At 32.5% G+C, this 15,257-nt stretch overlaps 1 protein-coding gene across 2 annotated transcripts; it reads left to right on the top strand.

Annotated features, from left to right (window-relative positions):
* The first annotated feature begins 1,476 nt into the window (after positions 1 to 1,476).
* Positions 1,477 to 4,567, top strand: LOC141666512 (BTB/POZ domain-containing protein At1g63850). Of its 2 annotated transcripts, XM_074472565.1 has the most exons (3): positions 1,477 to 2,677; positions 3,308 to 4,190; positions 4,375 to 4,567. In XM_074472565.1, the coding sequence occupies exons 1-3, from the start codon at positions 1,901 to 1,903 to the stop codon at positions 4,398 to 4,400; spliced, it is 1,686 nt and encodes a 561-aa protein (XP_074328666.1). In that variant the 5' UTR covers positions 1,477 to 1,900; the 3' UTR covers positions 4,401 to 4,567. The 2 variants fall into 2 exon arrangements, with proteins under 2 accessions (XP_074328666.1, XP_074328665.1); XM_074472564.1 differs by having other exon boundaries at positions 1,478 to 2,677; positions 3,308 to 4,567.
* Positions 4,568 to 15,257: the final 10,690 nt, after the last annotated feature.

Genomic DNA, 15,257 nt, shown 5'->3' on the forward strand with positions numbered 1-15,257 from the left:
CTCTATTCTGGCTATTATAATATAGTATAGATTAGCTAAAATTATTAGCTATATTTGAAAAGAGTTTTATTATAATTTTCAAATTTCAACAATTATATTAAATGATTGTTTTCAATATATATAGTTGTGAAGAAATTATTAATAACAAACTAATTATTTTTTAGTGAATACAAGTGAAATTAAAATATTAAATTAATTAAAACATATTTAAGGATATTATTCTTATAGTATAAACATCAAAAGAATTAGTTAAAATCATTAAGTTTATATATTATAAAATATTTAACTAAATTTATTATTATATTAGTTATTTAATAATTTTAAAATTATAAAATATATATTAAAATTATCATATAAGTATTTAATGAAATTTGGTTAACAATGAAATTTTTTACAATATTTCATAAAATAATTACACACTTCATATTATATAAAATTAAAATAATATATATGCGTTGATGAACAAGTATATACTAGTTAAAGTGGGAGAATTCTTTTCTTCATTTTAGAGGGAAATATAGTTGAAGATAAAGTTTTTTGAGAGGGAAATGAGATGGAGTGAATAGAGATGATGATGTTTCAATCAACAAATGCGTGTTTGTTTATCGACATCTAAAATGTCTCTGTTGGAATTACAGTTTTTTTTTTATATATCATCTATATTTTTGAAATTATAGCTAGCATGTAAATTTTATTTCTAATAGATGCATCCGAGGCTTTAATAATTTGACAGTGCTTTAGATTTGAAACAAATTTCAGATTAAACTACTTAAATTAGAGGGGAAGGAAACTAGTACCGATTTAAGATGCATAACGTGCGTAGCACGTGAAACACGAACCTGTTTAGTTATTAAAATGTGAAGACGCGTTCACATGGCTAACAAAGTACTACAACATCCTTTTTATCTTATGTAGAATGTAGTTAAAATTAATTAAGATTATGAATTTCTAAGTTCAAAATCATAAAAAAGAGGATTATGAAATCATAACTTTTTACTCCTTAAAACTGGACTCTCTGCAACTGATTCGAAATCCACCCATCAAGTATGGGACTTTTTATTAATTTATAAAAAAATGTGAATCTTACATATATTGCTGGGAGCTCACTCAAAGAACCAAAACCATCCCTCATAATTGGAGTGGCTAAAGATTAGAATTGTTTTCTAAGTTTTGTTGAAAAAGCATGTCAAAAATCATTGTTGGAAAAGCATGTCAAAAATCAGTCCGTTTTCACATCCCAAACATGCACTAGGGTTTAGTGGTTTACTCAAACTCCAGTGGTAATCATTTACTTGTGCTAGGAATTTTTAAGTCACGGATGAGAGGTCCCGTGTTGATGTATTAACACTTAAAAACAAACTCATCCAAATTAAAATTTATTTTCTTCGTAAATTTGGTGACTCGGACAGTATTTTCAATTTTGTTTGGAAAAACAATGTTACCATACATCTTTTACTATAATATAAACCAGATATTCCCAACAACTAGCATCCAAGGGCAAACCAAAAACAAACATTTCCTTGGACCAATCGCTCATGTATTCCTCTCCCAAACCACCCATCTCCGCCGTACTCCACCGAAGAATCTCCGTCACTATAACCCTCCAAATTTCCAAACCACTCCCTTGAATCAAACCCACCAAATTTCACGTCGTTTAGCCTCCCTCCAACCCACTCCCTATACACACATCACATGTAACTATCCCTATCCTCGTTTCTACCGCCCCCCCCCCCATCCTAACTCATTTCACCTCTCCTCCTCTCTCTCTCCCTCCCTCCCTCCCTCTCTCTCCCATCCAAACTCACCTCTCTCTCTCTCTGCCCTAAAAATAAAAAAAAAGGAAAATAAACAAAACGACAGCATCTCACAAAACCCCTCTATTAAACTAACACTTACTCACATGACAACCTCTTCACCTCACCTCACTTTCCAAACCCAACCCATCAAACCCAAACGCCGTCGTTTTCGCGAAACCACAATCTCCTCTTCAGCCACCTCACCCCCCTCCTCATCACCACCGCCACAACCCATGTCTCCGTCACCGTCAAATCTCAACCTCCGTTACTCCCCCACCACAATCTCCCAAATCATGGACCCCACCACCACTCTCTCCTCCTCCGCCGCCGCCGCCCCAGATTACTACCCCTCATCATTTTCAAAATTCAACTCCGCCCTAACCGCCGGCCTCTTAAACCCCATGTCCCCACCACCCTCATCCGACAAATTGACCCGATCCAGCCCGACCCTTTTCGAAATGATGGCAAATGAACCCGACACTCTGACCCGAACTCAAATCCCAATCACCCCTAAATCAAATTTAGACAAACAAGCCTTAGTGCAACAAAGGATTTATAATATTTTATCGTGTCGGAGCCCCGATAGTCAGTTTAATGACCCGAATAGTAGTGATGTGAAGCTCACTTTGAGTTCTAAGGATAATTTGAGTGTTACTATGAATGTTCATAGACAGATTTTGGTAGCTCATAGTCGGTTTTTCGCGGTTAAGATTTCCGATAGATGGAGTAAACAAGTGAAGAATTGTACTCCGTATATTGTTGAGATTGCGGATTGTGATGATATTGAGGTTTATATTGAGACTATTCGGTTAATGTATTGTAAGGATTTGAGGAAGAAGCTTTTGAAGGAAGATGTCCCTAAAGTTCTCGGAATCTTGAAGGTAGTAATATTATCTTGCGTTGTTTCTATATTTGTATTTGAATTGAGATTCAAGTTTTGTAGGATTGTTTCTATAATAGGTGCAACTCGATAAAGAACAAAGCTTTGTAGGATTCGTTTAAACAAAAATTATAGTTTGGTAGGATTGTATCTGTAGGTGCATTTGAACAAAGAATCTCAAAGGTAGTATTTTTTTATATTGTTTCTACATGCTTAACTTGAATAATAATCAGGTTTTTTAGGATTGAATCTCTAGGTGTACATTAACGAAAAATCACATTTTGTAGGTTGTATATGATTGTATCCATAGGTGTACTTGAACCAGGACTCTTAAAGTTTAAAATTCTTGTTTTGTAATTATAAGTACAATAAAATTGAGAATTAGGACTTGTAGGATTGTATTTAGAGATTATAATCTGTATATAATTGGAAAAGTATAATGTATGCCTAATTGTACAAGTATCATATAATAGATGTCATGTTGGAAGATGAGGCAAAAACTGCTGGTTTCTTGTGGTGGAAGACTAGAATAGATTAAATGTGTTACACTCATTTATAAGTTTGAATCAATTTCTGGAACAAAGATAGTGTTTTAGGTTTTGATTTTTGGGCTATGATTGTTGTTAAATAGGTTTCAGCAGCGATTGGGTTTGATGCTGGAGTTTTGTCTTGTTTGGAGTACTTGGAGGCTGCTCCATGGGCTGAGGATGAGGAAGAGAAGGTGGCTTCTTTACTGTCAGAGCTACGCCTTGAGGCAGTTGGTGCTGGTGAAGTTCTTAAGAGGGTTTGTGTTGATGTCACAACTGGGGTTGAGGAGGGAAACGACAGTGAGGAAGTTATTCTCAAACTTTTACATGTAGTTCTTGAAGGGAAAGATGAGAAAGCGAGGCGAGAAATGAAGGCACTGGTGTCTAAAATGTTCCATGAGAATTCGTCTCATAATGATTTGAGAAAAGAATCATTGTATTCTGCCTGTGATGGGTGCCTGCAATTGCTTCGTCACCACTTTTTAAGGGTTTCAGCAGCAGACTTACAAGACGTGGGCCAGATAGCTCGGCAAGCAGATAATTTGCGTTGGATATTGGATATTTTGATTGATAGACAGATTGCTGAGGATTTTTTGAAGACGTGGGCCGCACAGTCTGATTTAGCTGATGTACATTCAAAGGTGCCTCCTATCCATAGATATGAGATTAGCACAGTCACAGCTAGGCTGTTTGTTGGAATCGGTAAGGGCCAGCTATTAGCTTCAAAGGATGCTAGGTGCTTACTTTTGAAGACATGGCTGGTTCCTTTTTATGATGATTTTGGGTGGATGCGGAGAGCATCAAAAGGCCTTGACAGGCATTTAATTGAGGATGGCCTTAGTAATACTATTTTGACTCTTCCTTTGGCCTGGCAACAAGATATCTTAATGTCTTGGTTTGATCGATTTCTGAATTCCGGTGAGGATTGCCCTAATATACAGAGAGGCTTTGAGGTTTGGTGGAGGAGGGCTTTCTGGAGACGAAATGGTGAGCCTGAACGACCTCAGCAAATCCGAATTACAACTGAGAATTCATGAAATCGAGAGAATAATCATCCTTGAAATTGAGAGAATTATCTTGCTACAGCCATATCATAGTACACGTTATTTTCTGTTACATTTTGGTGTTTTTCTGTTCTTCCGTAACCGAGTGCCACTATTTGTTTCTGCAGAGTTGTTTTTTAAGGGAGGCCATTGATGTGCATAATTGACAAATGAGTTGAGTTTAGTGCTTAGGGGGTATTAATTTGGAGGGAATCATGTTCTTTGTAATCATTACAAGAATTTGCAGTTCTTAGGCTTATTTGATTTCATCAACTAATCCTCTGCTGCTACTTTATAAATAAAAATGAGCTTCCGCTGTTACGAAGTATTCTTGTGGCAATTTTACCTTCCCCTCCCTGTTCAGCTGAATGTTTCTTTTGATAGTCTGTGACTTGATGACATGTTCAAGATCAAGAATCTTTTGAAAATGGATATCACTACTCTCTGTGGAACCAAACTAGGCAAGTTCTGTTATATACCTGCTGCTTGCCTGCTTCTATTCTACTGATTTCACACTGTTTAATTATATTTCTGTCAAGCCTTTATTATTTAGTCTCCAGTGTTTCTTTCTTTCAACAAAAATAAGTCTCGTTTCTTTCCGCAGATCAGAGTAGAGTTAAGATATGTGTTCATCTTAGTTTCAGAAACCCTACTTTCACGCGTAAGCACCATTAAGTTTTGTTTTCTGATTGTAGTAGTTACTCTGTGATATCATAACCAAGATATTTTACAAAGAGTTGTAAAAAAATTGCTGTTGCAGACTACTGGAAAATCAATGTACTTCAGAAATGTTGTTGGGTTGCGGAATAAGTAACAGCCAGGGACGGGTATACAAGTATGCATAATTCATTATGGTACGTTTGCATTCTGTCTGAATTTTGTATATATAGTTCTCTACTACATAGTTCACCAGCAAACATGCTCGCATTTTTTTAAGTTGTTATTTGTAAATTTATTTAGGATAGTTTGAGAACGTTCTTAGTCTTTTTGATGCAGTCTTAGTGTCTTGTCTTAATTCATGTGTTTCTTGTTGGTGATGCACACCTCAAGTAAATCTACCATTTATGTATTGATTGAAGAATATCATCTGAAAGCAGGCATGCAAAGTTTATGCCTTCTTTCAGGACTAATGAGAGTTGAGACCATTTCCGAAGCGTTTGGGCCTCATATTGAGAGTTGAGACCATTTCAGTCACCTCATCATCCATTCTATTCAACCAATAAGCACAGTCCGGGGACTAAAGTGCACAGAAATTCAACTTTTAAAAGCAGTCTTCTTTTTCTGATTCTACCCCTTCAAACTATTCTATTCAACCAGGCAAAACTAATTTGACAGATCGGCAATGAGTATATAGTGGTTCAAGTTCTCTCTTTCCCCCTTTCGCTCGTACTCGCTCCGTCCCAATTTATCTGTTTGATTTTTTATGGTCAAATTGATTCAACTTTGACCGAAAATTTCACATAGTATAATATCGAAAATACTTATAAAATTTATATCATTAGAATTAGAAAATATGTTTAATCTTCTTTTATATGTATATTTTAATTTTTCAAAATGATGAAACAATGAGTTTTTATTTACGGTCAAAATTGAGTCAATTTGACCATCAAAAGTCAAACAAGACAGATAAATTGGGACGGAGAGTGTAATAAACAAGGCAAAAAGCAAAATGTTTGGAAAATATTAAAATAAATAACTTACGACTTAAAATAAATAAATGAATTATAAGTGAAAATTTGAAAAATACTTATAAGTTAAATAAGTGTTTGGACAATTTTAGTTATAGTCAATTTTTTTTTCTTAAATGAACTAAAATAAATACTTATTTAATATAATTATCTTAATTCTTGAATTTTAAGTTTGGTTAACATTTAAAAATATATATTTTAAAACTAAGATTGATAAATAAGAGAAAAATCAAAATAAGTTGAGAAAAAATACGTCATTACTAACATTGAACTTATGAGCTTATAAGTTATAAATTCAACTTATGTGCATGTTTGGAAAATCATAAAATAACTAACTTATGACTTAAAATGAAAATGTGACTTATAAGTGATAAATAGATAAATACTTATAAGTTATGTAAGTGTTTAGATACTTTTTTTTATAAGTCAGAATTTTTTTACTTGAATAAACTAAAATAAATAACTTTTAAATATAATTATCTTAATTCTTGAATTTATTATTAGACTAATATTTACAAATAAAAATTTTAAAACTAAAATAAATAAAAAAGCGAAAAATCGTAATAAGTCGAGAAAAAGTATGTCGTTACTAACATTCAACTTATCAGCTTATAAGGTGTAAATTTGACTTATAAGTGAGGTCGACAAACAATTATACGATAAGTTCTTACGGGCTTATAAGTCATTAACTGACTTATAAGTTGTGGGCAAACAATCCCTGTAAACATTTGTTGATAAACTGTTACAAGCTTATAAACCATAAGTAGCTTATAAGTTGGTTGACAAACACGTACAATAACTCCACTCCACTAGTAGCCAATATGGCCATACCTCACATATACATGGTGTCTGGTGAGGTGTGTCCACAAGTAATTTCCCTTGTGAAAAACTCCTTTTGTGCAGTTCATGATTTAAGATTGTGACAGTCTGTTTACCATTTGCTTGACTTATTTGTGGTTAATTGGAATAAATTTTTGATTGGAAATTAAATTTGGAGTTCAAGTTTTATAAAACTGAAAATTACATTATATATTTTATGAATAACTGTGTACAGAAATGTACGGAAATGAACCGTATCTATTCTAAGATACAGATGTGTAAATAATGTTTTTGATATTGATAAAAAGGTAAAATGATTATAATTGACTATCATTTCTTATACGGAAATGATTAGCTTATACTCCCTCCGTCACTTTCAATTGTTTACATTTTTTAGAGAGTGTCCGACACGTATTTTAAGGTGCATATAAAGTATAGTTCTGTAAATTTTTTTTACAATTTTGTTTTTTTGAATAAAAATTAAAATATTCAACTTTTATTCAGAAAAAAAAATTGTAAAAATAAGTTACATAACTATACTTTTTATGCACCTTAAGAGTAATAGAAAACTCTTATAACAAGTAAGACATTGTTTGGCTAAATGCTATTACTAGTTTGTTACTCAACTGTGGCTTTATTAACCTAACATGAGAGGAGATGTTGACCCAATGATTGACTTCTTGGTATAGTCATTAGCCTCCCCTGCAATTGATATATTGCTGAGTTCATGTATGTCTTTAGCCTCCCCGTAAGTCAAATCCAATGTAGAAAAGCATTTTCAGTGTTGCACTTTGCCGAAACCTTTAGTTAACATATCTACTGCATTGTCCTTAGAAGTAGGGGTGAGCAAAACCGAAACGAAACTGAAAAACCGAACCGAATTATATAATTTCGGTTCGGTTTAGTCCGGGATTTTAGAAAATTCAGCCTATTCGGTTTTTTTAACCGAAATATTTTCCGGTTCGGTTCGGTTCAATTTTATTTTGAGAAAATTCGGTTAAACCGAAATAACCGAACCAAAATTATAAATATTATATATGTTATATATACTATTCTTTTATTAGTAGAATATTAGCATCTCACATTTAAGGTCATCCCATTTTGTCTTCGGCCTTCAAGTTTCGTTGTATTAAGCCTTTTACATTTGATCTTTTTCCTTTCGAAGCTTCTTGCCCGCAATTTGAAGTATTATGTAAGTCTGTTATAATGTATATATTCATGTGTGTATCTAGCCCGGGGAATTCACCATTTATTTTGGGATCTTAGTTTTGACTTTGTGATTAATAGATTTGATAGCATTCTGTGAATAATTTATGCCTTTCAACCTATACTATAACAAGATTGTACAACTAATGATTAGGTAGTTGGCTTACAAGAGATGTCTTGCAGAACAAAAGTAACTAAAGAAGAAGGGTTTGGTTTAAAAAAATTCGGTTTGTTAATGAACCGAACTGAAATAACCGATTTTTCATCGGTAATTCGGTTCGGTTTGAAAAGATAATTCGGTTCGGTTCACAAATTTTATGAATTTCGGTTTTCGATTTTTTCGGTTTGATTCGGTCCGAACCGACTGAATGCTCAGCCCTGCTTAGAAGGGAATTGTAAAACAGACAGAGGACCACTGATAATTTTTTCTATGATAAAATGACAATATATCTCTATATGTTTGGTCATGGCATGATAAACAAGATTAGCAGTTAAACCAACTGCAACCTTATTACCACACAACAATAGTATAGGATCGGGAGAATGTAAGCCATACTGCTTCACAAGAAGCAAATGCTAAAGCCCAATATTCAGCCTCTACAGAACTCTTACAAACTACATGTTTCTTGGATCTTCAAGAGACCACCACACTGCCAAGAAAGAAAGTATAACCTCCAACAGATCTCCTACTTAATGGACAGTCACCCCAATCACTATCATTATAACCCTTAAGACTCAATGTATTCTGAGAAGGGAAAAATAAACCATGATACTTAGTTAATTATAGATATATAAGAACTTTTATGCAAAAATTCAAAATGTTTAGATCTTGGGGCAAGTAAAAATTGACTGAGATGTTGAACTGCAAATGATATATCAGGTCGTGATGAAGTAAGATATAACATCTTTCTAATAATTGTTCTACACAATGTAGCATCTATCAATAGTTCACGAGACTCAAGATTATCATGCAGCTTTATGTGGGGATCAATTGGAACAGAATGGTTTACAGTCAACTAAATCAGCTGAACTAAGCAAATGTTGAACAAACTTTTGTTGTCCCAAAAATATCTCTATATCAGTTCTCTTAACCTCCAAATCAAGATAATATTTGACAGGACCCAAGTTTTTAACACTAAATATATCATCCAACAAAGTCTTAAGATCCTGAATAGTTGACATATGATTTTCACATAACAAAATGTCATCAACATATATCACAATAACAACAAAGATATTGTCAGATGTACAAGTAAACAAGGAATAATTCATCAAAGGCTGTTTATATCCCGCCTCAATTAAACAAGCTGTTAACTTAGCAAACCATCTTCTGGATGTCTGCCTTAAGCCATAAATGGATTTAGGGGTGATCGCGGTGTGGGCGGTGCAGTTTTTTCCTCAAACCGCAAACCAAACCGCACATGCGGTTTGGTTAAATTTCCAAACCGCACCCGCACCGCGTAATCTCAAAAATCACATAAACCACACCACGAAATACTGTGTGGTGCGGTTTATTTATTCAAAAAAATTAATATTTACATGCAAATATAATAAAAATTTAGCTAATAAGAAAGCTAAAAATAATATGTTTTTGATTAAAAATAAAAATATATAGATAATTTGTAATATGTAAGCTAGTTTTATAACACAAAACTATATTAAACAAGAAATGAGTTTATATTATATAAATATATCTATATATATCTATATTTATTATAAATAAACTTATATATATTTTTATATATATATATGAACTTGCGGTGCGGTGCGGTTTGAATCACAATGTTAAAATATCAAACCGCAAACCGCAACCGCAACGCAAAAAATTAAAAACCGCATTTTGCGGTGTGCGGCGGTGCGAGTGATTTATGTCGTTTGATGATCACTGCTAAATGGATTTATGAAGCTTACAAACCAAAAGAACAGTTGAATATGGTAAAATATACCACAAAGGTGGTTGAATGTATATCTCTTCTTCTATGTCTCCATGTAAGAAAGAGCATTATTAACATCTAATTGTTCTACAAACCAGTTTTTGACAAAAGAAATTGCAAGTAAACTTCTGACTGTTACCATCTTAACTATAGGTGCATAAGTCTCAAGAAAATCAATACCAACTGATTGAGTATAACCATTTGCTACTAATCTAGCTTTATACCTCTTAATATCTCCATTAGACTTGTATTTTAGCTTATAAAACCATTTAGACCCAACAACAGTTTTTCCTTTTGATAATGGTACCAAAGACCAAGTTTTATTCTCTTCTAAAGCTTGTAATTCAAGTTGCATAGATTGGATCGATTGAGGGTCTTTAATAGCTTGATGAAAGAAATTAGGTTCTCCAGGTGAATTTAAAGTACTATAGGCATGAAAACTTGGGTATCTGACTCAAATATGTCATAATCAAGACCATGACAAGACAAAGCTGTGAATTTAGCTGACTGAATGTGATAATCATCCCACTAAACTGGCCTAGATTTAGACCTAGTGGACTGTCTACTAGTAATTGGAAAAAAACTGTAGAAGCAGGAATAGAAACATGAATAACATCTTATTGAGCTGAATGTGAAGCAATAGGAGAAAAAGGATCAGGTGCATTATTAAGGAATGATATGCCAATAGAATTATCTGGTGAGCCAGAAACACATAAGTCAGAAATATGTGGAGAAGAAATAGAATTAGAATCATATGACAAATGGTCAACGATCTCATTTAAATTCCGGTGAGACAACCAATTAAGAAATGAATAAGAATTTCCTGAATCATATGTAGTGTATGATGAAAATTTGTCTTTTGCGTGATAAGAAAAAATGTGTTAAAAAAACTTGACATGTCTGCTCACAAAGGCGGGGTGATTATCTAACCTGAGTAATATGTATCCCTTCTAGGAAGAAGGATACCCTAAAAAATACATTGAATAGCTCTTGCATCAAATTTGTCAGTTGAATGACAAGAAGCATAACACAGACAACCAAAGCATCCTAGAGATGAATAATCTGATAGAGTATTGTGTAAGATCTCATAAAGACTTTGTACTTAAGAACAACAGAAGGAATGACATTGATTAAGAAAGTGGATGTTAATATTTATTTTCCCCAGTATTTAGGTGGAAGGTTTGATTAAAATCTAAGAGCTCTAGCCATTTCTAAAATATGTTTATATTTTCTTTCTACTCTTGCATTCTATTGAGGAGTATGAATGCAAGAAGTTTGATGAGAAATACCAATATAAGCAAGATATATAGTGAAATTGTGATTTAGAAATTCACTACCATTATCTGTTTTAATGATCTGAATGGCGGATTTAAACTGATTGTACATAGGCAGAAAATTGTTTAAATTTGTGAAAAACGTCTTGTTTAGTGGTTAACAGAAAAGTCTAGGTTGCTCTACTATAGTCATCAACTATAGTGAGGAAAAATTTACAACCATGATTGGTGGATATTTGACAAGGACCCCATACATCAAAGTGTACCAAATAAAATAAGGATGATGCATGAGAACTACTAGAGGAAAAGAAAGCATTGTCTGCTTGGCAATAGGACAAACATGACAATCTTTGTTACAATTGAGAAGTGTACCAACACCTTGAACATGTTTCAAAACATCATTATGTGCATGACCTAATCTAAGATGCCAGAGTATAGAAAGAACAAAGTCTTTGTGATAAAAAAACTGTATAAGAAGATGAATTAGTGGTTAGTGAACTAATGAAAAAGAAGTAATATAAACCTCCTTTCTCAAATCCTGTAGGAATGGTAACATCGTTTGATTGAAACAAACATTGTTTGGGTGTAAAGATGACTTGATAAGAAGAAGAATTTTTTATTTACTTATGGAAAGTAAATTACAATGTAAATCAAGAAGATATAAAACCTTGTCCAAGAGAAGTGTGTCACTTAACCTAACTGAACCAGCATGATATGCAAATATAATTTGCCCATTTGGAAGTGCAATATGGAAAGGATTAAGTAGTTTTTGAATATTAGTCATGGCATTAAAATCACAACACATATGATTTGATGCTCCAGTATCTATTATCCAAGTAAAAGTAAATTTATTTGAAGAATAAGATAACATGGAGTAAGTCAAACCTTCAACATAATCCTCTGAAGTATTGCACATGGTAGATTTATTGTTCAACATTAAAAACATGTTTTGTGAGATCTGAGCAACCTGTTGCTGGAGTTTCTCAAAATTTTGTTGAGAAAACTGCTGAGAATCTTCCTTGTTGATGAAAACACCATTCCCAATCATACTATTTCCAGAAAGACCATTTGCAGATGTAATGGTGTTGTCATGAAGTTCAGTGACATTCATGGCCTGTGGATAATGTATGAAATCTGAGGTTGATTGTTGAACACCAAATTTCCCCATTCCTCTACCCTTAAGAGCATAGCCAATCAACTTGTTGCAAGTCTCCTTGAGATGTCCTTCCTCGTGACAATAATTGCATTTAGCTTTCTTGATAACAGAACTTGGAATACCAGAAGTGCCATATGTTTCTTGAGTAGCAAAAGTCTTAGGTTTCTTGGCATTAACATTGCCAAGAAAAGAATTGTTTAGATTATATCCATGTCTCTGCATTTATTCTTGTTTAACCAAATAATAAGCTTGTGGAACACTAGGCAAATGATTCATTATTAGAATTTGACCTCTTGCTATAGCTAAACTATCATTCAGTCCCATCAAGAATTGTAACAGTTTCTTCCTTTGCTCTCTCTCTCTCTCTCTCTCTCTCTCTCTCTCTCTCTCTCTCTCTCTCTCTCTCTCTCTCTCTCTCTCTCTCTCTCTCTCTCTCTCTCCCTCCCTCCCTCCCTCCTTGTAGCTTATGAGCTGCAAATAACAACAGGTTCTAAAGCTGAATATTCATCTCATAAATTCTTCATCTTATGATAATAAAACTCCACCGATTTCTCACTCTCCTCCAATGTATGAAAATTTTTGGACACTTGATAGACCCTATGACCATCTATACTTGCAAATTGATCATGTAATTCATCCCACACTTCAAATGCATTATTGACAAAATCCATTCCTGAACTAATTTTATCTGAAACTGTGTTCAAGATCCAACTTATTACAATGATCATTGACCCTATCTCATTATGCCTTCAAAGGTTCATTTTCAGGTCCGATAACAGTTCCATTTACTAAACCTAACTTGTTCTTTGCTGATCAAGCAATTGTGATAGAACGTTTTCAAGCAATTGTGATAGAACGTTTTCAGGGACCAAAATTCTCCGTCAATGTCAACTTCTCGGGAATCAAAACTAATCCAGGATGATCAATATTTTGTAAAAATAGTGGATGCATATTTGAGATACTATTCTGGTTATCTTGATTCTGATTCTCTTTTTCTAACATCTTTATATTGTTATCATCAATTAAGCCTTGATTATTATTATTACTCGTACGAATAACGACATTAGCATAAGAATTTCTCCTTATATTTACGCACAAACTATTATTAAACACAATTTTCAACAATTACTGAACAAATTTATCAACAACAAACAAAATCGATTAACAAATATCGATTGTCAAAGCTTAACACATCTCTACTTGTAACGAAGAAGAATTGGTAAGAAGATTCTTAAAGATACGACGACAAAAAAAAGATAAAATTATCAAGAACACCAATAAATGACTTAAATTATCTTCGAAACCCTAAATATCACAAAATTTCTCATCGTTTTGATCAAATCAAAGTCAATATATGATATTTTCTATGAATTGATGCAGAATATTAGCGAAAGTTGAGATCGAATCACTCTAATACTATATGAACAATCGTGTATTGAAATGTACAAAAATGAACTGTATATATATAATAGATATACGAATGTGTAAAGAATGTTTTTGATATTAATAAAAAGGTAAAATGATTACAACCGGCTACTAGTTCTTATAGTAAAATGATTAGCTAATAACAGAAAACAACTATAATAAATAAGGCCTTGTGTGACTAAATGCTATTACTATTTTATTACACAATTGTGGTTTTATTAACATAACATAACATGAGATGTTGATCCAATAGTTGACTTCTTGGTATAGTCATTAATATATTAAGTATGTCATTTTATAATTATAAAACTGAACACTAAATATATCTTCTTAACAAATTAATTTTTTTAATCTAATAATATATGATTTTCAGTCTAAACTCTATAATTCTTGATCAAAATTTCATCAAATTTATTTAAAAATTTTCGAACATACTTAACAATTTAGGTTGGAAGAAGTACAGGGCTTGGAACTTGGAAGACTAGGGATAAGTGTAACATTTTTCTACTTGCAAGAAATAATTTACGGGGCCTTGAGATCCAAATTCATACAGCTATTAGGTGTTTAAATTCTAGGCAGAAGCCCTTGGGCTCAATTGGTCACCGACCCGCGTAAATGACTCGACCTCCTTAAGAATTTTTTCTGTCATTCAGTTTATTAAAAAAATAAAATAAAATAAGAGTAATCAATTCTTCGTGTAAGAATTGTACTTAGAAACATGATTAGATATTTTGAAAATCGGACTATTCGGTTGAATTATCGATTTATAATTTATCGAGCCATATTTTAAAAAACTGATGATTTATCGGGAATCGGTTAAATCAAATAAATATTTTTAACTAATTTTTGAACAATTTATCGAGCGATTTCTATAAGCATGCTTAGATCTATATAAAATACCTGGCTTATGTTTCTCTCAAATAAAAATATTACTAGGCTTCTGTCACAAGCATTTCACATCTTTAATTTATATTTATTTATTTATTTATTTATTTATTATCAGATTGGGCAGATTCTGTTTATAAATACTAAATAATCTCACAACATCGTTCTCAAAAGTTTTGGATTTTTCACATCTACTCTCATCCGAAAATTCTTGTATTTTTATTTTAAATATTTTTTTGTATACTTTTATTTTTAGTTATTAAAAAAATATAAACTAACCAACCAGATCCACTTTAATAAGTATTTAAGAAAAGTAAGTCCAAGTACATGTTTTAAAATTATTCAGATAATTATTTATTTTAATAACTTTTTACTAAAACGAGACAATAATGGAGTTGTTTTGTAATTTTATTTTGGATGAAAGCTGGCTTTTCAGTAACTGTACTCATGGATAAATTTAAAATAGGACGGTGGCTTGTTTTACTAAGGATAAGTTACTGCTAGTCTTATTCTACTACGGTTATATATAGTGTTACCGCATATTGTTTTTAATAATTAGTAATTAGTTTATGTGAAAATGAAAATAAAATAAAATTATAGAGCAACCAATATCATACGACAAGA

Source organism: Apium graveolens, chromosome 6 (assembly GCF_009905375.1).
Source record: "Apium graveolens cultivar Ventura chromosome 6, ASM990537v1, whole genome shotgun sequence".
In the NCBI taxonomy this organism is placed as follows: domain Eukaryota; kingdom Viridiplantae; phylum Streptophyta; class Magnoliopsida; order Apiales; family Apiaceae; genus Apium; species Apium graveolens.